The 24,697-nt window shown below is 40.7% G+C and overlaps 1 protein-coding gene across 1 annotated transcript in view; it reads right to left on the bottom strand.

Annotated features, from left to right (window-relative positions):
• The window catches only part of LOC118781743 (high affinity cAMP-specific and IBMX-insensitive 3',5'-cyclic phosphodiesterase 8A-like), a 54,272-nt gene extending 37,802 nt beyond the window's left edge, over positions 1–16,470 (bottom strand). The window contains exon 1 of the mRNA XM_036534769.1: positions 15,265–16,470. Within this exon, the coding sequence (XP_036390662.1) occupies positions 15,265–15,426 (162 nt within the window). The 5' untranslated portion in view covers positions 15,427–16,470. The remainder of the gene's footprint in view (positions 1–15,264) is intronic.
• Positions 16,471–24,697: the final 8,227 nt, after the last annotated feature.

Here is a 24,697-nt window from a genome sequence, read left to right as displayed (position 1 = left end):
AAAAACTTTAAACAAGAAGCATGTTTTTGATAGTACTGAATGTTCGTATTGTTCTGATAATTGTACTTACAACATAAAACGTTTATCAAACTTATATCTCTTCGAAATGGCTGGTTTACCTATTCAAGATAATATAAGGTGATGCGGAAATGGCAGTAAAAATGGTCAGGAACGTTCATTTATGCACAAATCTGCTCTTCTCACGATTTATAGATAAGGCATATTGTGAATTGGGTCGCGATGGTTTGTCATTTTTAAAAACTGGGTCCCCAGAAAGAAAGTGTGGGAAACACTGCTCTAAAACACACACACTCATGGCTGCCTGCAGAGGGAGAAATACGCCGCACTATGCTCTCTACCTGTAAACAAACAATGAAAGCTCGAGTTCCGCAACGTTCTAGAGCGATTTTCAGACACGAGATCTATGGCCAAGATATCAGGTGCTTAACCTGAAACACTTATTTAATTCCGAATCAGTCCAAAGTATACACGAGTTGGCAATATATTACAGTAGTGATGTTTCTGCTTCCGATTTTCCTGATGAATACTGCTCCTTTTGCGAAATGTGAAAAAGTCTGGAAATGGATGAGCTTCCTGCTGGCCAGGTTTTAGCCTTTCTTACAGCCAATGACATGAATCGAGCGTTCCCAAATCTGGCTACCCTTTACAAAATAGATCTCACAATTCCTGTGAGTAGCGCACAGGCAGAACGTTCCTTCAGTCGCCTTAAACTGTTAAAAACTTACTTGCCTGCCACCATGGGCGAGAAGCGCCTGTCACAACTTGCATTAGGCTTTTTATCAAAAGAGAGTTAGCTACAAACATCAATTTGGATAAACAAGTTTGCAGGAATGAATGAAATGTCACAAGGTGAATCTGACAGGTTGATGTAGCTACAAGTACTATGTTGAAAAATAAATCTGTTCTTGTCTTTTTTTTTCTTTTCTTTACCGTACAGTTCAGTTATTTTCGCGTGGCTCATGATGATTATGGTTATGGCCTGCGTGTGCTGTAGCATATGAGTTTGTTATGTTTGCAGTAAATAAAGAAAACATACACGCACTAACAGATGGACATAATAAGCTAATAAAAATGTTGATTTCATGTATTTCACTGACTTTGAATTAGTGGATCATTGATTTCATTTCCCACCAAACAAATTGTCCTGCCTAAACTACAACTTAATTAGGACAGTTGCGGTCTAGAAATAGCAAACTTTAGTGTGCAAACATGTTTTCCTTGGTAACTATAGACTATCAGGGACAGAAAGTTGTGTGCGTAAAAAGAACACCCACTGTTCCACTGATTCTGATCATTTGCACCCATTGGCAGGAAAGGCAAGCTCCACCCCTGAGCATCATACTGCTATTAGTGAGGTGCAGAGACATGGTGAGGATCTGAATGGCCCTTATGGACACAGAGGAAATGCCTATAGGTTTGCCTATACATACACACACTCCCTGGCAACTGAGTGGTGGCTGTCCACTATTTTGTGGGCTTGCCCCCATTTCCAAAGGGCTACATGCCTTCTGCCTTCTGAAACAAACATCCCTTTACAATGTTCTCCCTATGTTGAATTTATGCTCTGTACCACAGCGGGGCTCAGTGTGGCTCCTCTCCTTATTTTTTCAAATATTTAGTGTTTACTTTGTGCTTCTCCCTCTGAACCCCACAAGAAGCACAACACAGAAAACACTACAGAACCTGAGAAAGAGCAGGACAGAACATGCTATGGAAGACAAGGAACATGGCAGTGAGGATTTCACTGAATCAAACAAAGAATGCAACACAGAACAGGCTAAAAAACAAGACAAACAAAATGAAAAAACATGTAACAAAACAAAGAAAACAGCATGAAACATAACATGGCCTTCAGCCACACAGTGCAAATAAACATGGATCTCCCCTACCACTTATGTCCAAAGCACCAGACTCAAGTGTCAATAAATAAGGGTTGGGGTGTGTTCAATCCAAAAAACACTTAATTTTATCAGACAAAAGCGTGCCACACACAAGTTCCTCAATTGCAGTGGCGGCCGAACTGATGACATGCAAGAGCAATTAGACCAACTCAGTCGCATGCTATGTAAGCAGGCCACGCCCACAGCCCTCATCTCCACTTAGCATCAAATAAGGAATACGATGCAGTCCATCTTTCCAGACAGATAGCACACATTACATCTGTGTCTCCAGATCTCAGAGCCTGTAACTTCACACTTTTGAATGTGGATTTGTTTCTGTCCTTATTCCATTTATATTATTCATATTATTTTATACAATTATTGTATTATTACAGATATTACTTTTCCACATCTTCCTTATTTCTTCTTGTTATTCCTATTTCTTATCTACGCATCAACTGTGATTCACCCCCACTGTTACATGGTGAATTTGGCTAAATGAAGTTTCAAAAGCAAAATTATTTTTTAATGCCGTTTTCTCGAGATGGTTCATTTGATCACACCTGATCACTGAAGTGCACTTGCCTGTGACATTGCAGCCGGGCTAGTCTTCTCCTTAAGTGACGAGGACTGGTCTGAATGTCATCTCTAACACACTGATTCTCAATCCTGCTCCTGGGCCCCCCTGCTCTGCACGTTTTCCATCTTTCCCTGCTCTACCTACCTGACTGAACTCATCAGTGGCACTTTTGACTAGCTGAGCACACCTGATTTAATCACTCATTTCAATCAGGTGTGTTTGGAGTAAGGATAGATAGAAGATATGTAGGACAGGGGGACTCCAGGAATAGGATTGAGAAAAACTGCAAAGACATAATGCAATTTCTGCCTGTGTTAGACCTTGACTGAAGTACAGTCTGATGCGTTCATCGATAATGGGTACATTTTCATCTTAAATCAGTTGCTACACTTGTCAAGATGCCATCTATGCAATCTGGCATGGCACTCCTGATCTGTGATAAACATTATAAGCAGAGGTGGACATCCCGGCTTCAGAAAGTAAAAGTCCTGCCACGTATTTGTTCCACCCATGCACTACACCATCTGAATTTAATTAGCACAACTCTTCATCCAGGTAGAGGAGCTAATTAGTGAAATCACCTTGTTTAGTGAATAGCTAGAACAAATACATGGTAGGACTTCTACTTTCTGAAGCCGGGATGTCCACCTCTGCTTATAACTAATAAGAGGAAACGACGTTTTGTTTTCTCGTGATAACGAAATAATTAACTCGTGATCGCGAGATAACGGCACTAAGAAATAATTGCAAGCACGGCCGTTCTCGGATTCCGTAGATTAAAATCCCTTTTAACTCAAAAGAGGGATTATGACTTTAGTATAGATTAGGATGTTTTCACAATGGTACAGTGCTCTGTCCCTGACAACCCCCCCAAAAAAGAGAGCCAGATGCGTCCACGGTTCACCGAACGTTTCCGCAGCATCGCGTTAAAAGTACCAGAAAAAAACAGCATGAGGCGCGTAAACGAACAAACGACATCACCGGAGGGTCTTACTGAGACACGTGAGCGCTCCTGTGATTCACTTCTGATACAAATTCCTAACAGCTTCTAACACAACACAAGGGTGCTTACAAAAGTGAACACTCACGGCGTCTTCTGTGGAGTCCCACTGTGAACAACACAGATTCATCCAATAAGAAACTATCACATGTCATCCCATGATTCCAAACTTATAAACCTGGAGGGGAAAAAAGCACCAGGCTCTGAATACGGCCTTCTTTCTAATAGCTATTTAAAAAACAATGGGAAGGCCTGTTTCTCAAAGTACGCTCACCTAAACTGACACTCGCCCTTTGAACTAACTTCATTTTACAGCCTAAAAAAATACTTAAATATTTTACAGTAGCGAACAACATAGGATTTGCTACACAGTAAAGTAAAACTGTACAGCAATATCACAATCTAGATGTCAAAACTGGCTGAGTCTATTACTGTCTGTCGCAGGTCTGGTCAAACGGCACTTATTTGACTAAGAATACGTCACAGCCAAGTCTCTTCTCTGTGTGACAAAACTGGTCCGGCGGGGTTACATACCGATACCTATCTGCATCTCCGCCGGTCCCATGCGTTTTGCCTTGAGTTTTTACATAACAGACAGGTAAAGAAAATGTTCGTGAAGTCTGTTTCTCTGTGTGTTCCTTCGTCTAGCGCATTGTTGGGAGGGGTGTACATTGCGGAACATTACAAAAAACATAACTTGACTATGGCCGTTTAAATGCGCAATAAATCCTAACATGCAGAGCTTTTATGTGTGTGGTCAATCATTCTTTTTTCTAGTTATTTTAACAAATGTCAACGGTGACCATTTACAATGTTTATGGTGTGATGTGCAAACATCAAATGCTGCCGTTAAGGAGACAATGTGTCTTCCCAATCGATTAATTCGATTTTAGATCGGGATTCATGGGTCGCACATGCAATTTGACTCTCCTTATAGCCTGTTCGGAACCGAAGGGCTTCGGGACGCTCAGTCCAGCACACAGCCACGTAGTCTGCTCTTTCGGCTCGCTGCCTGGGGCACAGACGCGATCGACCCAGAATTTCATCGGGATTAACTTCGAAGAGGAAATGCAGCCGCTACCGTGGTCGCGTTATCAAGAAGGGGGGAACACGTGTGTGGCGACTTCCTCGAAATCCTCAAGTTTAGAGAACAGGCTGTTTAAACACAGTGTACCCAGTTCACCAAAAAGAGTAAGACAAGTCTTGTGTCTTCCAAGAAAGCAGGCCCATCTGGGGCACCATGCTGCACCATAAATTTCACTGCTTCGCTGGCAGTTATTCATAAATCCATATTGCCTTAATATGAGGGGGTTTTAGTTCATTGTTTCTTTAGCCACACTGCTTCACTGTGTCTTCAACAGAAGCCTTTATTGGACTATGGTGAGGGGATGGGGGTTGTGGGTTTGGGTTGCTATTTGTAACGTGGCCAGTGAAACCCCTGGTAACCACGGCCGGCCCCATCTGAAACTGGAGGCATTATGAGTGGCTGTGAAGCTAATATAGACAGCAGCAGTGGGATTGGCGCCAGATCATTAACTCAAGAAAATCTGTCTCCTACCACCATGATCCACATCCACACCAAATTATCTGACCACAGCAGGTGCCCTGTGGTTATATAATGACCCAATACAATAGTTCAGCTGAAGGGGGGTTAGGAGCAGTCTGCTGGTCATGGCAGCGTCAGGAAGAACTGCAGAACTGAACAGACAGTTGCGCCTTTAATACCTTTGGCTTACTTAAAGGGGTTAGATAGCATGCTGGACTAATTACAAAAACAGGGAACAGACATACTAGTCATATCACCTCTCAAGTGATATAAATACCAAACTGTGACCCCCAATTCTTTCACGGTCAGTTAAGTGACAGTTCAGTGTTGAGATGCTGAGGAGTCAAACATCCTACATTTCCTCTGCATCCCAATTCTTCAGTGGAAAAGCTGGGTCACAGCTCCTGCCCATCATGTTTCCTGTAAATTAAACCACTGTTGGGACATTAATTCTATGTTAATTCTATGTTAAAATAATAAAACAATGTAAAATAATAAAATAGTATTAAAAAGACTTTGCCATAATTAAATAAGAACAAATTCCTTTTAAGACAAATGAATTGAGATGCAGGCTGTGGGCTCTAAATATAGCCTGCATTCAAAAACTAGAGGTCATACAGGTGTATGTTGGCAAGACAGTTGTAAAACAAGAAATCATGGCAGCTTTTAAAGAATCTATTCACTAAAAATGGATATCCACTTCTCACGTCTGATTAGCTATGGTTGTGATTTGTGTTTTTGTATGAATCCTTAATTTATGATACCAACAATAACAAATATGTTTAGGTTTGTAAATGATAATGTCAAATGAAAAAGAGGGGTAAAAATCAGTAAAAATCCTTTATGGGAGATATCATACTCAGGGGCTTTCAGTCTTCCAGTTCCCTCACTGCAGTCACATGATACATTTTCTCCAGGACAAACAGTTGAGTGTCAGACACACTTAGGCTCATAAGAACAGAATTCATTCTGAAGACTGTCACACACAACTAATCATACTGAGGTGATGGAGAATATGCCTGGCAAGGCATTCTTGGCCCATCAGTGCCACAGTATGAAATACCTCCTGTTTTCTTACAATCAATAGGCTGGGGAAAAAATAATTGACAAAAACCTTTAAGGATGTACATTCTATATGCTTCTGTGCACTTCTGTGCACTGATGAAAAGAGATATTACTGTGAAAATGTACAACTAACCATCCTCCAGAGTCATTCCTGCCAACAGCAGCCCACACTGTTGCTGAAAACGCTGGCAGCATGCATCTCTAAGATAATAGCAGAGGACACCTCAGTGACATTTGCTGGAAAGACAAGTGGACAGCGACGCAGGTCAAACTCATAGCCATGTGAATCCCTCCCCCCAGCCCCCTAACCCCCTTACCCCCTAAACAGTGAGTGCTTGAAACATTGAGAGCTATGATGCCCGAAACACCGTATCTTCATCGGGGTAAGTGGCTTTAGCTCAAGCCCATTGCTTCAGCCAGGAGAGTTACAGCGGCTGACAGACATGAGAGGAAAACCACAGAGGGAGGGAAGCAGGAAGCCCAAGATAAGAAGGGAAAGGAGAGAAAGAAAAGAGAGGGTCAGAGAAAGAGAGGAACAAAAGAAAGGAGAATGAAAGAATAAAATGGAGAGGTACATGAAGACAAAGAAAATGGAAAAGACAGAAAAAGAAAAAGAACAGAGACAAACAAATAGAGGAAAAATAAAAAAAGAGCCAGGGAGAGAAAGGCAAACGAGCTGAAGAAGGGTGGCCTCAACTCTCCTATACCTTGGAGAAAAGTGACTGCTAAGCGTCTGTTCTTCTCAGGCATAAATTATCTCAGCTTCAGCCACACAACCCCAGCCATCAAGCTGCATAGCCATTGAAAAGGGAAGGTAAGGAGGGGCCTGTCAAAAAGGGCCCACAGCCAGCATTCTTTCCCACCCAGGGTTCCTCCTCACTGGGGAAGCTATGCTGCAGTTTACCCCTGAGGGCAAAAAACAACTCTGGGAGCTTCGGATAAAGCACAGAGATGAATGACAACATCAGACAGAAGCATGTTGTATTCATTTGTTCATACTGGACCAATTCCACATCTGGCTTCATCAGACCCAACTGAACAGGAACTGCTCAATGGCTGCCACTATGCTGACCTGTGCACCCTCTATAGGAAATAATATTTCTTTATAGGTATTTGTGAAGAGGCTGGCTAACACCTCCCATCTAAAACAGTCAAGAGAAGTTAAATTCTACACACACAAAAATTAGTTCTTAAGTTAATATTTTTAAAATATGAAGCAAAGGAAAGGAACCGGCCTCACATCACACCACAGCAAACAGACTCAAATTGTGACTTCTGCTCCTCTTCAGCCACAAACCTGTATTTAATAGCTGATTAAACTGGTGAAGCTGATTAACCTATGGCTGGTCCTATCACACAAAATCACAGTCACTGACAATTGTCCTGTAAGCGAAGCCAATGACTGAAATTGGCTTAATTATTGACAAAATTGAAAAGAAGGGTCCAGTAGTGAAGGAGTATCGATGTGTGAAGTATGTGTGTTCATTAGTGAGTGCAGTCAGCAATTATTTGTATCTATGTGTCATCAGTGTGTCAGTGAGCAAGCATTTCTGTGTATTAGTGAGTGTGTGAGCATCAGTGTGTTGAGTGACTGACTACTACTATCTTTACAGCTGCTCCATCCTATCTCAGACTCCCCCTGCCCGCCTCCCCCATCACCAAAAGCAAAGAAAGAGGAGAAACCACCAGAAGCAAAGCTGCTAACTACAGCCTTGTGGCGTGCCCTCCATGTGAGGAAGCCAACAGTACATGGTGTCCCTGCCGCCGCACTCTATCTCTCCCCAAGAGCTCACTACAGCCATGCAGGTCCTCGGACTGCCATCTTATCATGGGCAGAACAGTCCAGATTGTGACGTGTGTACTCCTGACACACTCACACAGTCCTCAAGCACCTCACATTCCTCTAAGGAGACCCATGGGATGCCGACAACTCATGTCCTACCAAAATAACCATCTGTCCCACCAACTGTCAAAACACAGCGAGCACAGACTGATAAGGGCTCACGGACAGAGCTGCATTCACTCATACATTCATGAGAAATTAATTGCCTCAATAAAATGAATACATAATGTTATGTTCTCCAGGTTTTTGCATCTTTCAAGTTAGCTTTGAATACTGATCCAAGCAAATAATAGTGATTTCACAGTCAACCTTTCAATCTCACCCCTGGTATTTAATCACCACACAAATACATACTTTCTCCTGTGGAATGAGACTGAGAGTAACACACAATGGGAGCTCACAATTAAGCCACCTCCAAGAGCATTCTCCCATGTACACAAGCAACATAGCAAGGGCCTGATGGTCACCCCTATGAACCCTGATCCAAAATGCTCTGTCCCCCCAATTTAGATAACTATTTAGCTAACACCAAGAAAGTATTGCTGATTCATAAATATGTAAGTGTAAAAAAAGATTCATGTTACAATGGATAATACATCACCTTGGTAAGGCTAGATAGGGTAGACCAGTGGTTCTCAACCGGTGTGCCGCAACACACTGGTGTGCCGTGGAATTTTGAGGAACCCGATGCGTTTTTATATACTGTAGGTGTGTGTGTGTGTGTGTGTGTGCACTTATACTCTGTGAAAAGACTGATGTTTTATACTGTGCTATTAACCCTTTCGCACGTAACTTATTTTTATGCTATGTAGCGCATGTGTTACATTACATGGTTTGTTACGTTTTCATTAGAATTATTAAGCTTCTCATAGTTTTCAGTTAGCATTTGCTATATTTTTAACGTTAAACCACTGTTTCCTCAAAGCTAACATTAGCTAGAATTTTTCCAATCTAGTGTAATCACACTGGTTTTAGCATACGTGCTAAACGGCTAATCACACCGGTGTAACCGTACGTGTGAAAGGGTTAATGGAGTAATGTTTTGCTTTATTTTATTTATTTCATTTTAGTATGTTGCTGTTCATGATGCCGTACTATGTCTGACAAGTTCTTGCTTCAATGCACTTCAATGCATTTTTAATAAATTATACGATTATACGATTACCTGATTTAACTATCTGTTTGATAATTTGACAGTCTGCTGTAGTGCAATATGGGTCAAATCTCACTAATGATATTATAGTCTATTATAATGTGTGTGACATTCTTCATAATCGATAACCAACTTTAAGTTGGTGTGCTTTTACGTTCTGGTTTGACCTTTGATGTGCCTTGAAAAACCTCTGGGGTAGACTAGCTATATCACATTAGTCCAATTACCAAAGCAGGAAAAAAGCCATGTAAAACCTCTAAAACGTCTCACTTTATTATAATGGGTCACTCATTGCTCTGAATTTAAAGTAAAACATGAGACACATAGTCTCTGTTTGAAATGATCACATCAAATAGAAAGAGAAGCTAGAAGCTAGATAGTTTAGTTCAGGCCCTCCAGTCAATGTCTCGCTTGTCACCTGAGTACAGAAGCAGAATACAGATAAAACCAAATTTTATTTCAGTCTGCTCTGGGGAGACTGGCTCGAGCCAACAAGTTCTTAACTTCTTAACTTCTTAAAACTAGGTACCTCCACTTACACTAAATAAGAAGGACTGTTTCAGGCCTACTTTGTTGTTAGCTTTGTTATTTTAATATCAAATCACTGTCCGGGTTGAAACATCTGCAATTCTTTAACAGATACTACTTTTATGTTCAAGTTTAATGCTGGCAAAAGCCACAAATGATGGGAAATTCATGAAATTACCTATGCATTACACTTGGCTCATGCACTGCTAAGGCTTTTCAGCACACTGATTTGATACAAACTATGATACTTTAGCTACATTGGGTTACTTCACACAACATGTGTTTAGCACTGGGAAGATTACTGAAGGCCTCAGGCCTCAGTAGAATAATGGAAATAACCAAGTACTTAGATGGTTACTGCATGTAGTCAGACATTAGTTGCTATATAAAATTGACCAATTATGCATTATTTAATTGTCAGTAACTGCTTTAACGACTACATAGAAATACACTGGGCCAGGCTTAATCTGATTTCTTGTCTTATATATCTTTTGCCAGCATTAAACTTCAACAAAAAGGTCGTTTTTTGTTAAAGAATTGATCTTGTATGTTGCTGCAAACCTGAAGAGTTAAACCACCTCCTGTGTGTGAAGAAAACACATCTTTTCAGCTGAGTGAAAGTAATATACCTGGTGTCTAAATTTTACACACCTTCATGTTTTGTGACACACTTCTGCTGAACCAGGAATGCAGCCTGCGTCAACTCTCCTCGATACAGGCATGACAGAGAAGTGGAACCAAACAGTAAACAGGACAGCTGAGCAAGGGATAAAAAACAAGCAAACACCATGCAGGGGGTGGGCGGTTTCTTTTCATGTGTGACCTGGGAGAAAACACACGTGAATGGCTGCAACACATGAGGTGGCATCAGTCTCATTCCATATCAAATCACCCAGTTTGAGAAAAATCTCCCAGCACACCCTCTCAGATTCCCCTGAAAAAAAATCACAGGTGCTCCTATACCAAACTTATGGAGAAATCCCAAATATTAGGTCTGTATCTCTAATAGTTTTGAAACTACAGTCCTTTGAAATTTTAATTAACTTTATGCATTTTGCCAAACGAGCCTTTCGGTCCAAGTTCCGACATGCATAGCTGCTTTGATATGGCATGTACAGCTTTGAAACTTTGTGACTACGGCTAACTTTTTATGTAGGATTCAAAAATGTAATCAGATCAGGTGTATCTTATGTACATTTCCTCCTACAGAGCTCTGAAAATGGCCAAAAATTAAAAACATAACGAAACCACACCCCCTCTGAGAGCTTCTCACTCAATTATGCTAGATAAAGCACTCAGTTTTTTTTATGACATATTAGGTCATGTGTATGCAGTAACCATATTTATCACTGTTATAGGAGTGTCAGAATAATTTTTTGAAATGTGCTTGATTATCAAATTTCCTCAAAATTGCCTATTTTCATGTCCTCATTTCACCATGTGGGCAGTTAACCATCATTTTCATACTTTTTTCATGTATTTTTATATATCTGAAGATGATCTGACAAAAATTTGGTGTTGTTGCTGAGCCTCTTTCCGGAGTTATGATTTTTTTTAAAGGATGAGCTGTCAGGGTCATTCCTGTGTTCACAGGGTCCTGTGTTCCCCAGCTCTTTATAGAACATAATGGGAACCTGAGAAAGATGTTCCCCAGCTCTGTATTTGCGTAATATGACATGGATAATGCTTCCAAGGGCCCAAATGGAGGTTCAAGTTAGCGTTAGCTTTAGCATTAGTTCTAGGGTTAGCGTTAGCTTTACAGTTAGCATTAGCATTAATGTCAGATTTAGCCTTGAAATTTGGGTTAGAGTCAGAGTTCAGGTTAGGGTTAAGGGTTACAGTTAGGTATAGGTTTAGGGTTAGCATTAGCATTAGGGTTAGCATTAGCATGTGGGTAAGTGTTAGCATTAGCATTTCGGTTACTGTTAACATTAGCATTTGATGCAAGGTTAGCATTAGCTGGTGCGTTAACAGAATATTGAACAGGGGAACATAGGACCCTGGGAACATAGATGCACTCCCTGAGCGGTCATGCTCTTGTTGCCGTACAAATTCAACCAAAACACAAATATTACATAGTTCACAGTTTCAGAATTGCCACATAGACTTATTTCAATAAGAGGAACATGCTACCCCTTCATAAAAAAAAATTAAAAATAGTGAAAATAATTTTTTCAAGTTAGGCAATTTGATTGATTGTCAAAAACATGTCAAAGCATTATCACCAGTAACGGACAAATACTCACAGCAAGAGCTTTTTCTTTTCGGAACATAAACAATCATTGTAAACAGCATTCAGTCTCACAGTGACAGTAGTCAATACTTTCATAGTGACAAGTCAGCATTTCACCAAATAGCTTTTAATATTGCTGAAATGCCGACTTGTCACTATGAAAGTATTGACTACTGTCACTGTCACTAAGTACATAAGATATACCTGGTCTGATTACATTTTTGAATCCTACAGAAGTTAGCCCTAGTCACAAAGTTTCAGAGCTGTACATACCATATCAAAGGAGCTATGAATGTCGGAAAAAAACACACAAAATAGATTTCTGAAGACTTTCTCCTTTGAGCCCGGTTGCTTTTCCAGCTTTTTCACATGGCTAGTTCAGGGCAGAAAGCATTGTTAATGCCGGACTCATGCACTTAACAACTGTTACGAAGCAAGCCAACACTTCTCACCAAAAATGAACAAAAAAGAAGCAACTCCTTCTTCAACTCCCTCTGCAGCCACACACCTGTATTCAAGGCCTGCTAATTAGGGTGGGTGTGGCTTATTAACCAATAGCTGTCCAAGACAATGACACATGAAACAACTAACCCGTTTGGAATGACAGTGATGAAACAAGATGTGCCTATTGATGGATCTGAGTGGGATGGAAGACAAAGAGGGCCCTTAAACATTTAACAATTTCACAATTCACAAACAATTACACCGTTTTGGAAGACAGGTGAAGGTTGAACTTCACATCATTATTTCATGCAGCCCTGTGGCTGCTTTTTCTCCATTTCAGCTGTTACCAACTTTTCTTTTATTATTATAGTTTCTTTTAAGGTTAGCTTAAATTTATCACAAGACCTTTGACCTTTGTGTGCCAAGAGGAGACCAAGGAGAAGTTATGTGAATGTTGTTTATTTTAAAAAAAATCTTTAAAAAATCCTCAGGATCTTATACATGATACCATTCCCCAAGCAACTATAAGGTGTTGCAGGAGGCTGTCTCTGTCTACATATAGCATGGTTTGAAGACATGTTTTTTTAAACTAACTCTTACTAATCTCTGCTCTATAAATGTGTAACTGCTTTCTTTTCATTGTTTCTGCATGTAATGTGATGCACTCTATTGCTATAAACACTACATTCAATAAACTCTAATTTTTCAACTATTAAAAAAATACCGTTTCTGATTGTGCAGAACTAAGCCTACCCATTACTGGGTATTTAAATAAGGTCTTTCTCTGTCCAAACATATAACCACAAAACAGCATTTGAGAAAGACATTCAACCCACACAATGAATTACAAGCCTACCTCTACCACAGTCGTATTGGGCTAAGTTGGTCATATTGGGCAAGCGCCCGAAAACTGCCCGCAACTGAACAGAAACAATGAGTAGACTGCAAACAAGAACTTCACAAGTGTACAATGCAGCAAATATGTATAACTTAAGTAACAAAATCTTTCCCTTTGTCACCATTGTTTAAAACTGTACAGACTGACGTAGAATCTTAAGCCAGGTCTTGATATGAATGTTTATACATTTTCACACAATACTTTTTGTGTGTAAAATATTTTTATATGACATTTTCTGAAGATATTTCTAAATAAGGACTTGCAACTCACTGAAGCAGACATCAACTCCTCAGATGGACAATATTACCATTAAAGGCAGAATATATTGAATGTAAAGTTATTGATCTATCAAAAAGCTGTAAACTGTTCAATAAACACAGAAATTAAGTGCATTACGTTGCCCATATTTAACGCTTCAAATACTCACAGTCAGCAATTACACAGCCAAAAATGTATTGAATAAGACCTGTGTGAAAAGGGTATTTGGCCACCAATAAAACACACAAATGCCACTGTCTGATTATCTCAACCAATAAGCTTCACCCAATTAAGTGATCTTCTCTGCTCTTAAGAGATTAGGGTGTTATGTACCCTTAAACACAGACAGATATGTGGATGTGTACTTGACTTAAAGTACAAGTTAAATGCAGTCCTTCTCACAACATAGGTACTGATGCATTGTGGCTTGGGCTGGAATCTGTGCAGCAGTATGCTGAGGTGGTAAGGAGCAGGGTTCACTGCCTAAAGGCAGTCCTTTCAATTCCCACAATAGGACACTGTTGTTGTACCTCTTGGCAAGGTACTCAACCTGAATCACCTCATCAAATATCCAGATGTGTAACTGGAAAACATGTCAACACTGTATACTATGGAAGTCTCTCTGGATATTAGCATCTGCTAAGCAAATGTAAAAATATGTATATTATTATTATTATCATTATTATTATTATTATACAGAGTTTATTGCAAATTGTATCTGTTCCATTAATTTATTCACAAAGATTAAGGACACACATTAGGGACAAAAAACTACGCTGAATCTTATAATTTTTATTTTTTGGGTCTTGCCATCTGAGGTCACTGGTGGAAAAGCCTAGAAGTACTGGTCAAAACAACTGCAAGAATATAACATGGTTCCAGAGACTGAGGCCTTCAAGCCATGTATGATTACTTTTCTCTCTGTAAACCTGATGCTCATTTTAACATTTTACTTAAAACTTGTACCAGTAACGTTTTTTTAAACATCAAATATGCTCCATTAATCCCAAACATAATTTACTGTAGTGTTGATGTCACTTTTGTTACAATTTCCAACAATTTTAGGAATAAAGTGCGCCTTTCGCTTCCTAACCGTCAAATCGATGATCTTGTCATTCAACAACATGGAGCCTGGAGCCCAAACTCATCTCCCTGTATGAAGTTAGGTGACCCCCCAAAAACAAAAGTCAGCAAACCGTTTGACTAAAAATGACAAAGGGATCTGGTCACTAGTGCACACACAACGTGTCTACTTCAGCATATCATCCTTATAGGGCAGTATTTCCCACGACACACTGAGAAAGTAGAAAGGTTGTCTCTGAGGACACATTGACCCCATAATAGTTCCTGAGCTAAGTGAAACATAACTGGACCAATTTCATGACTTGTGGATTCTGAAGAATGGCTGAGTAAAGCCATGAGTGAGGAGAGTGAGGAGGAGAGTGAACACATTCCCAACATGGGTTATGAAACGGGTACAAATTGAGATACAATAAACTTGTCTCACAGAAATTATGACAGATATGCCCACCTTAACTTCATGATCAAATTTGATTCATTTAATCGATTAAATATATTCTGTTAAATTTTCTGACATGAGCAAAAATACTGTGCTTCCACTGTCATTTGCTGATGCTGGTTTCCAAACCAGCACCACCAAATCTCAAACCCTTCTGTAATGCATGTAGTAACGATTCATCCAAGTTAAGACTGGTGAGGGGTAACACATAGAGAGATGGATGTTGCATACACATGCATGCATATAGAGAGTAAGTGAACCGTTTCTCTTGAATGGGACACAGATGAAGTCCTCACCTTGTTACTGGAAGGTTTGACGGGTAATCCTGGGGCTGGGTTTGCTTGCTGCTGGGACTGTTGAGTGGTGTTGATCTGTTGGAGCGAGTGAGAATCCTCTGAGTCTTTTCCTCTGTGATAGACCACCCTATCAGAGATGTTGATACTCGAGGCACAGCCCATGCTTCAACGCCACTTTCGCTTGCTTCTTTTCTCAAGTGCTTCGACCTATCACTTATACCAGTTTTATACTCTTGAACCCCTAAACTTTATACTTATTAATTTTGCTGAGTTTTAAGGGGAAACGTTCTCTTTCTCCCAACTCACTCTCAGAAACAATGAATAATATATTGTCCTCCCTCTACCCCCAGGCCAGGATTTCCTTTGCCTCTCACATGAAGTGAATTATATTTATGTTTTGCAAAAGCGCGCTTCTCTTGCAAACGCATGAAATCAGAAATACTTGTGAAGCGGTTTAATTTCATACGCGATTTATCCCTTCTACTCAATCCCTCATCAATCTACTAGCCCATCACCTCTGAGCTCTGCTTCCTTTTATTCTCACTTTTATCCTTCCAAATACAAATCACGCCTCCTCAGTTTGAGCGCATGGTTTTATCCATTATTAGTCCAAACCTCTTGTTTGTTCTCCCAGAGGCACATCCGATGTCATTTCCTACCTATGGGGCACCGACCTGTTCTCAATACAGTTTGATCCACTTCACATCCATGCATCATCAACAGGCTAAAATATTCTCATAGCATAGTCAATGTAGTATTCCTCCGCCGCTTTCATTTTAAGGCTCCCTCCATACAGCAAAATGTGTTTTAGTCCAACCAAGCATTCCAACAAGCGCCACCCGCCCCCTCGCAAAAATACAATTACAGAAAACAGACTCCGCTGTGTAAGACCTGCATCCAACGCCCTACCATTCTTTCAGTGACAAAGAGTGACAATCAGAAAAGCGTTTAAAATGGATTAGTGTCTCAAAGGCCCACGATTTTTGTTTCTTAAAAGGGATGAAAAAAGGCTGTCAATTTATCCGCGGCACCTCCTCTGGATAATGAAATCGTACAAAATTATACACGACTCCCCACTCTTAAGTTCACGGTTGCAAAACGGAAAGGCTTCTGTTCATTATTTATAAAGGTAAAGGCAAAAATGAGCCACATAACGTTGTCTTCTGTTAGTCTTTCTCTGCCTTTCCAGCGTTTGCCTTTCCAATTCTTCAGTACTGCTTGACAGCCGCAGATCCAATAAGAGTACCCGCAAGGATTGACCTCCAGCCTTTACTGACGTCAACGCAAACGAGTTCCAGTCTACCAATCATGGCGGGGGTGCACACAGCGGGGCAGAACCCACTTTCGGAGGGAACATTTAAAATGCGCTGTCGTATTACGAGGCCATGATATACGCGTGCTTACTGCAGGCAATGTGGGCAAACGCAGGAAAGTGAATGATCTAATATAGTGATAGTTATGTTTTTAAGTTCACATGTATGACACCTTATAGTCCCTGATAAATTGTAATGGTTTACTCATACCAATAAAAGCCTTACCCAACAGCGCAGATTGTCTGTAGTTTGTGTGCTATCGCGAAAGCTAGCCCACGGCATGATGGAAAAATGGTCATTTGAATAATTAAGTGGCAAGTGTAACGGGTGGGTTCTTACTGCGTTGTGTATTAGATATTAATGGGAGTCAGCGAGCGAGCGAGGTAGTTTCGAACCGAAGTTCTCACTGCTCGCGGCCGACCGGTTAAAGCCAGCGTCGTTACCAGTTGAGCTAAAGGCAACTTGCAGTTAGCCCGTCGGCAACAACGCTGCTTAACCAGGTCTCGGGTGAGTGATGTAGCCGCTGCAACCGCTCAGCTACCTGCTACCCGCTACCTACGCAGGACTCACACGAGCTATTACTTCAGCTCTGCTACACAACTAATCCCAAAGCTTTCTCTTAAATGTTTCACATTATAGCTTTCTTGTGTTACAAAATTCAAATTACAAAACGGAGCTAAATTTAGTTAAATCGATTTAAATTAGCCTACTGAGAATAAACTTGTAGGTTAGGTTAAGTGCAATGAACCATAACGTTTAGAAAACAGACCTCACAAAAGCTGTGATGTGTCATGAGCATTTAACGTAATTTAAATCGATAAATGCCATCCTTGTTAATTAACCTCACGTTTTAGCAAACTACAGACATTCTGCGGTGTTTCGCTAGCATATTGATTTACTCTGTTTACGCGATTGGTGTCGATTATTCTGTGAATTATTTGTTTTATTGTTAATCAAGGAGGATGTAGGGGAACGGGTTGAAAGTAATGATAAATTTAAAGGTAGTGTTTCTGCTTCCCCTGTTTCCAGCTCGCCAGCCGCCACTGGTGTTACAAATTGTTTATGTCACAAATTGTTGTGTGCCATGGTGTTTTGCCCTGTTAAAGAGACTAAGTTGTGGGTAATTAATTGTTGTGTTATAAAGTTATAACCGTTAGTAACAAGGGTACGCACAATTAATGGGGGTCCCCCCTCAATACGCTCCGTAGTGCTTCTAGCGGCGAACAATATAATATAATTTGCTGCCTATTGAAGCGTTACAGTTGTTGTTTCAGCTATGCTACGGTATGGCGGTATATGAAAAATTCATACCGTACGGGAAATTAAAACCGGTATACTGGATAAACCAGTACGTTCATTGCAGTTGTTATGATTGTTATGATTTATTTCATACTCATTTGCATGTTATTTTGCTGTGAGATGATGATAATCAATAATACTTATATTATCAGTATCATTGCTGTTAGTATATAAGTGATGGCCTCTGCATGAGTATAATGATGAGTTGCACATTGGCGGGATTTTTCACAGGGGACCCCAACACAGCTTCCTTATGTGAACAGCTGTCATGGAAGATCTCTGAAGGCACACCATTACATTTTCTGACCCAGTCCTTTGCATGACTAAAGAGCATCCTGTTCAGAGGACCCAGTCCAGCAAATGATTTCAGTCATGGATCAGGTGTCAACAACAGTCTTCTGGACAAAAATGTGATATTCCCAGATTTTATTCAGTGAATTCCATTCACCAAAAGTCTTTTGCGCTTGGATATCAGAGAGTGGTGACATAAAAAGCATAGATGAAAGCATTAGCTTGAGGGAAAAGCATAAAGAATGGAAAATAGCCTAACTATGAAATAAGGCAAATCACTCCATGGAGGAAGAAAAGACAATCACAGAATCCAGCGGCATCTGGTCAGAGTGCAATCGCATAGAAACACAGTGTACCGACATAACAAAAAACAAATAGCACCCAATAACAGATTAAACATCAGGAGATAGTCTCCTGAGGTTTCAATGTCTTTCTAGTCAACTGATCAAATTACTTTCTGGTATTTTAAACCTTGAGGTGGGCCTTCAGAATTTAAACCAAAACAATATATTGTCTGGATATTTCTCCTTGAGAACAGACAGCATGTGGAGCTGTCTGACCCAAATGAGTCAGATAGCCTTCAGAACTAATCATGACAAGAGCTGGTCATATCACCTCTCAGGTCACCACAATCCCAACTTGTGACCCCTAACTCTTTCATGCAACTCTCACTGATGTCACCTGAGCAGCTTACAGGTGCCTGGAGGATGCTAAAGAGCAATGCACCAGGGGACCCCAGCTGATGTAACCTGCCCTGTCCCAGCAGAACAGAGGCAGTTGTGTTCCCTCACTGCAGCCCAAGCGAGAGCTTAGGATGGTTTGAGCTCTATGGCTCTTCTATTCTTCCTCACTATAGATTACACTGTCAAGCAGGATATAGGCAGATCATTGAACGCTTCTTATTAAACAGACCTAGATGCTCCACTGACAATGAAGCCATGCAGCTTGAGAAGTAAAGGATTAATGTGAGTGCCTGGGAAAGGAAGAGAGAAATTCTGTCAGCTGTCAGCAAGCCATTAATCATAAATGCATTTACATCATCCATTCCATAAGCCCACTCTGTGTTTGCTGCAGGCTTCTGTAAGAACCCTGGTTAGCAATGAACAAAATACATGACAGTTCCCTTGAACCTTTCATCAAATTTCACACACACACCATGTTAGAATTTGCTGGGTTCTTCTCATTGTAACTGTGGAGTCTTGATGTGTGGTCACACCAGGTCGATGACAAGAGGATTCAAAGCCTTGGCCTCTCTCCCTTCCAGGACATTGTGAAACTTTGTGAATTTCTGACTCACTACAAATCAACTGTCATTATTGTTGACATTACCTTTCCTTGAGATGTCCCCATTCTGTGATATAAGTAACTTATGTCCGCAGTTGCAAACTGAAATACAACAGTAGCTTTAAATTTTGGTGTAAGTTAAATAAAGTGCTTCTTGAAATACCATGTCAGACAGCAAAATCAATTCAACTCTAATGAGCCAAACCCTACAGCATAAAGGGACTTAAAGACAGGTAGAACTAGAAGGACAATACACTAAAAACAGGAAGTCTAAATCTAAAACCAAGTCAGCTCTGAGAGGTGAGAGTGATGGCTTTAGGGAAAGCCATGCAGACTGTATGACGGATATCCAGTTTAACACTACAGGATTCACATGTGACTGAGACCAAAGGGGAAAGATGCTAGGGAACATCTTATATGAGGATATTATCCTCTGCAGACACAGAATGTGTCATCTAATTCCAACTGCACATCAATACCAGCTTGCACACCCATTAGTATTTTAACAAGAGTGCCCAATGGCTTGCATATACATTCACTCACATTCATAAAGCACTCAATACCACTAAAAGCAAAGGTCACAGTCCATGGAACATATCAAAGGACTACATCATACTCTAAGATGCATTATGACATTGTAACAACCCATGAATGTGAATAAATGTAAAGGCTATCAAACAGCCGTAAGAAATTCAATCAAGGGTGAGGTAGTCATTGTGCGGTCTTCTGGAAAAAAGGCATTATATGTTGTGACATGACATGAGACCCACTGAATGTTGTATAAAGTTCAAAAGACCATGAATCCTCCCTCCCTGACTCTCAAATGGTTGAACTGCATCCAAGGTTCTCTTTCACAATGAGCTATTTTCTGTGGGTAACATACTCCAATTAGCTTTAGACACCAATTGTTAACATTGCGTGCTCTCAGCATGCATGTGCTGTCTCTGATTTATGTCATGCATGTTAATACATTATGTCCGGTACGGCTTCATGTAATATTGACATTTTTGTGAAATTAAGCATCAACACAATCAAAATGTGTTCCTTTCACTTGTACAGGATGATTGGTTGATTATAAGGTACCTTGTGAACTCCACAAACTTGTGAAAGTAATTTCATTTGCAGGCTTCATCTTGCAAAATACTTACAGGGTACAGCTTACCCTGAAACACTTAAATAAACACATATTTGAGTAATTCATTTAAAAAACAGTGTTTCCACAAAGAAGCCTTCTATACAACTTTGGAATCTTGTTTTTTTTCTTTAAAATAGTTATTTCTACAAAGACCAACCATAAAAACGAGGCATAAATGCTCGTCTTTAATCACAGCATTAGGCATACTTTCCAACCAATCTAGGACACAGGCACTATGTCGCAAATGCAGCCCATTTGCAATACGTCTACACATTCGTTTTCTGCACAAGGACGTTAATAACTTGCGCCTCACTATCGCATTCACTGCGTTCTTAACAGCGCGCGAGAGTCTTAATTTTAGCTGTAAAAAATACCAACTGGAGGAAGCTTTTACCTTTTTCAGATACTGTGATTCTCTCCATCACACGTCTCTGTCTACTGACATTTTTTGTAACAAAGCACTATTCTTTCCGGCCTTCAATGGTCACAGCAAGCAGGACATCCAGAAGCTATAAACAATCCCAACAAATACAACAAAACTGTCATTTTGTTGCTCTGGGGATTGAAACATTTCATGACACTGGAATAGATTGTTAAAATGATGGACATGAAACTATAAGGAAATGGACGCGTTACACGACAGCTCCCCCTAGTGTCAGAGTCATTTGTACGGCGAACAACCAGACCGAGTGAAATCTCCACTATCTGCAACCAAAAATATGTCTGTAAATATGCTGGAATATAATGCATCACAGAAATTTCCAAATGTGCTTATGCATGCTATTATGACATAATTATGACTGGTAAGAGATACAAATCTTAGATGTAATGTATACCTTAAATGAGAGGTACGTAACATCAATCTACTTACTATGATTAATAAGAAATATTACGGTAAATAATAATTCTACCCCTAGACGGCAGTAAAACCTAATTATTTAGTTTGCAGCTGACTAGTTTAACGCAAAGGGAATTCGTGCAACATATCAGAAAAAGAAAAGTGAGGTATAAATCTCAATAGTAAAAACATTTGTAAACCAGGCTAATGTCAGAAAGGGGGAACGGAGGGTTGTTGTTGTTCACTCAGGTGCTACAGATCTGAAATCATTCAGTCCTTCGTAAAGCCAGGGGGTAGCAGATAGCAGAGCTGTTTCAGCAGTGACGTCACTCCCTGAGACTTAGGGTGCTTTCACACTGCGCTTTTGGTGCGGACCCGAGTCCACTTGAGCCGTTAATTCGGTTCGTTTTGTTGATGTGAAAGCTGTTGTCGGACTCGGGTGCGCACCGGGGACCGTACCCGAGTCCTCCAGAAAACGGGGGTCTGGGGTACGATTCACCTGAACTCCAGTACGGTTCCAGGGTATGCGTGTATGCTCTGCAAGCAAAGCTGCAAATTCATTTCGCATTGCCGCCTGTCTCCGCAAAAACCTCCTTATCCGAGCAGCTCGCATCACTCTCAGACAGCAGGACGCATTTATGGCATAGTGAAAATGCCGAACACGATTATTTTGGTGCTGACACCACATTAACAAAAAGATGAATAAGAAAACAAATACAATATAGAGTGGCTTTTCATTTGCCTCCCTTTTGCGTCGTTGCCTAGCAACATTGGTAAATAAAAGCTGCACGTTCCTTAGGTGTTGATGTAAACGGACCAGGGTTTGCAACCACAAAATGTAATGGGAAAGGAGACCAGCGGGGGCAGGGGGAGGGGGAAATAATCGCACTCGAGTTCGGACCAGCAAAACAGACCAAGTGTGAAAACAGCCCTAGTTAGCTACCGTTATTGCCGATTGAGTTCCTTTAGCTCAACTGGTAGAAACTTTGGACATTAGAATTTAGCTGTGCGATGGGAACGGGGTTCAGATCTCACTTGCGGAGGTGCCAACCTCTTTCACGTTCATTACACAGGTGTCAGTCTGCAAAAAAATGACTGCCTACAAACTGGACAGCAGGGTTACCAGCCCCCATCCCTGCGCTATTTGGACGGCACTAGGCAGATGACTACAGGAAATCAAACCCAGTCTTGCGAATGGACAATATCCCTCCCTGTAATGGGATAGCACCTGTAGCAACCCCGCAATGGAAAAGCACCAAGACCTCATCTAGAATGGTGGACGTATCTTTTGTTGGGTATGGGGTGCTTTTAAAACATTATGTCCACACTGTGGTTCAGGAACTATGCCTATTGCCCCTTTTCTACCAAGGCAGTTCAAGGGCCTGTTCGGAGCCGGTGCCTAATCTCGAACCAGTTCTTTGCGTTTCTACAGCCAATGAACCAGCTCTCGGCCAGGAAAACCGGTTCGAGAGCGGCACCAAAACTTTGCTGATCTAGAACCAAGAACCACTCATGTCAGGGGTTGGGGGGCGGGATTATCGTGGCCAACAAGACCAACTAAAACTTTGTGACTGCCATTTAAAATAAATAAATAAATAAATAAACAGAGCTAGTGTAGCTTTTAGTCTGCCTAAAAAGAAGAAGAAGAAAAAACTGTTTTATTTTTCAAATGTTTCGCCTTGTTGCCAGCGAGCTATGTATTTCTTAGCTGTTTAGCGAGCTAGCCTACTAATTTCTCACTGATGGCTAGCTAGCTAGCTGTTGGTCAGCTAACTTTACCCAAGCAAGCATAGCTACTAATTTCTCTAGTTATGCTTCCCTGGGTAATGTTAACTGACCAACAGCTAGCTAGCCAGCTACCGTAACCCTGGTAACAGTAGCTAACGTTAGTATGCTACTTTCTAACATTGCCATTGACTCACCTACCAACGTCACTTAACATTTGGCTTCATAAAAGACTAACATTGTATAAAGTGTAGTGGACACGTTTGGTTTTTTAAAAAGCACTGTTTTCTTGTTTTTGTTTTGTTCCCGCTAGCGAAAGTGGAGATGTATACAGTGACATAATGATGTGACTCTGTGGTGGCTCTCTAGCCCGTGGAAAAGAAAACCGGTTCTTAGAAGGTTCGCAAGATGAACCAACTCCGAACCAGCATTAGCACCTAGTTTGCATTGGTGGAAAAGGGGTATATGTGAATGAATCCTCAACTGCCCGTTACAACTCTCCTTCACCGCGTTCAGCTGACACACTAGTGGTGTGCAGTTCGGGAACGAATCGTTCTTTTTGAACGCCTCTTTTTAGTGAGTCGTTCGTACCAGTGGTGTAGTGTACATGATACCATATACCCACTAAGAAAGCTCCAGGATTTCTTAGCCTGATAAATCATAATCTCATACAGATTAACATTAGCTAGTATATATTACTCCAACAGCAGGGGATGTGCGATATTCGTATTACGTTATATTTGCTGCCATGTCTAGTGTGTGCCTGAAGTTAGCTGGTGAGCAATGATTTTCAATTTTAACCGCGAAACCTAGCTGTCTAGCTAACTTAATTTGCTAGCTAGCCAACAAGTAGCTAAGTCAACACAGTAGCAGTATCGCGCAACTTCCTCTTTCGGGATACCAAACATCACCATAGGAAAACATAGCTAGATAGATTAATAATCAGATGACGGTGCTCAGAGATGAAAAGCTTTGGCATGCCTGGTTAACATCAGTCTTGCACGTGATATTGATACGGTTGGATGAAAGGAACTTTGTTTTAGTGGAAGTATAACTACTCAGATATATGCTGTATGCTGGTAAATGCAAAAGTAGGCTACTTAATTTCAAGGTGTAGTTAAGTTAAAGTAGCTAGTAAGTAGCCTATGATTGTTACCCACTGTGTTTGATATAGCTATGATTTTTTATTGTTAGGGGCATTCAATGCACAAGCCTTTGAACTGTGAATGTTAGTGGTCAGGCGGTTAAATGCAGACTTTAAAGGTGCATCCGCGATTCTAATCCAATACACTTTTTTTCAAATTCAGCGAATTTCTCCTCATGGTCCTCTATGTACGGTCAAAAAAACTCAGGTGTTCCTACACAGTTCTGGCTCTGTAAATGGGAAACCAAGTAGCTCGACGGGCCATACACTGTTCCAGCCAATCAACATTGTTGTTGCCCAGTGTTAGCAATTTGATGATGATCAACATCAATGGGCCCCCTGTAAGTTTTTTATTTATTTATTTATTTTTATTTTTTTTGAGCCAAAAACGTACGTTACAACAC

This window comes from Megalops cyprinoides, chromosome 8 (assembly GCF_013368585.1).
Source record: "Megalops cyprinoides isolate fMegCyp1 chromosome 8, fMegCyp1.pri, whole genome shotgun sequence".
NCBI lineage: Eukaryota > Metazoa > Chordata > Actinopteri > Elopiformes > Megalopidae > Megalops > Megalops cyprinoides.
This window is presented reverse-complemented; position numbering and strand designations above follow the sequence as displayed.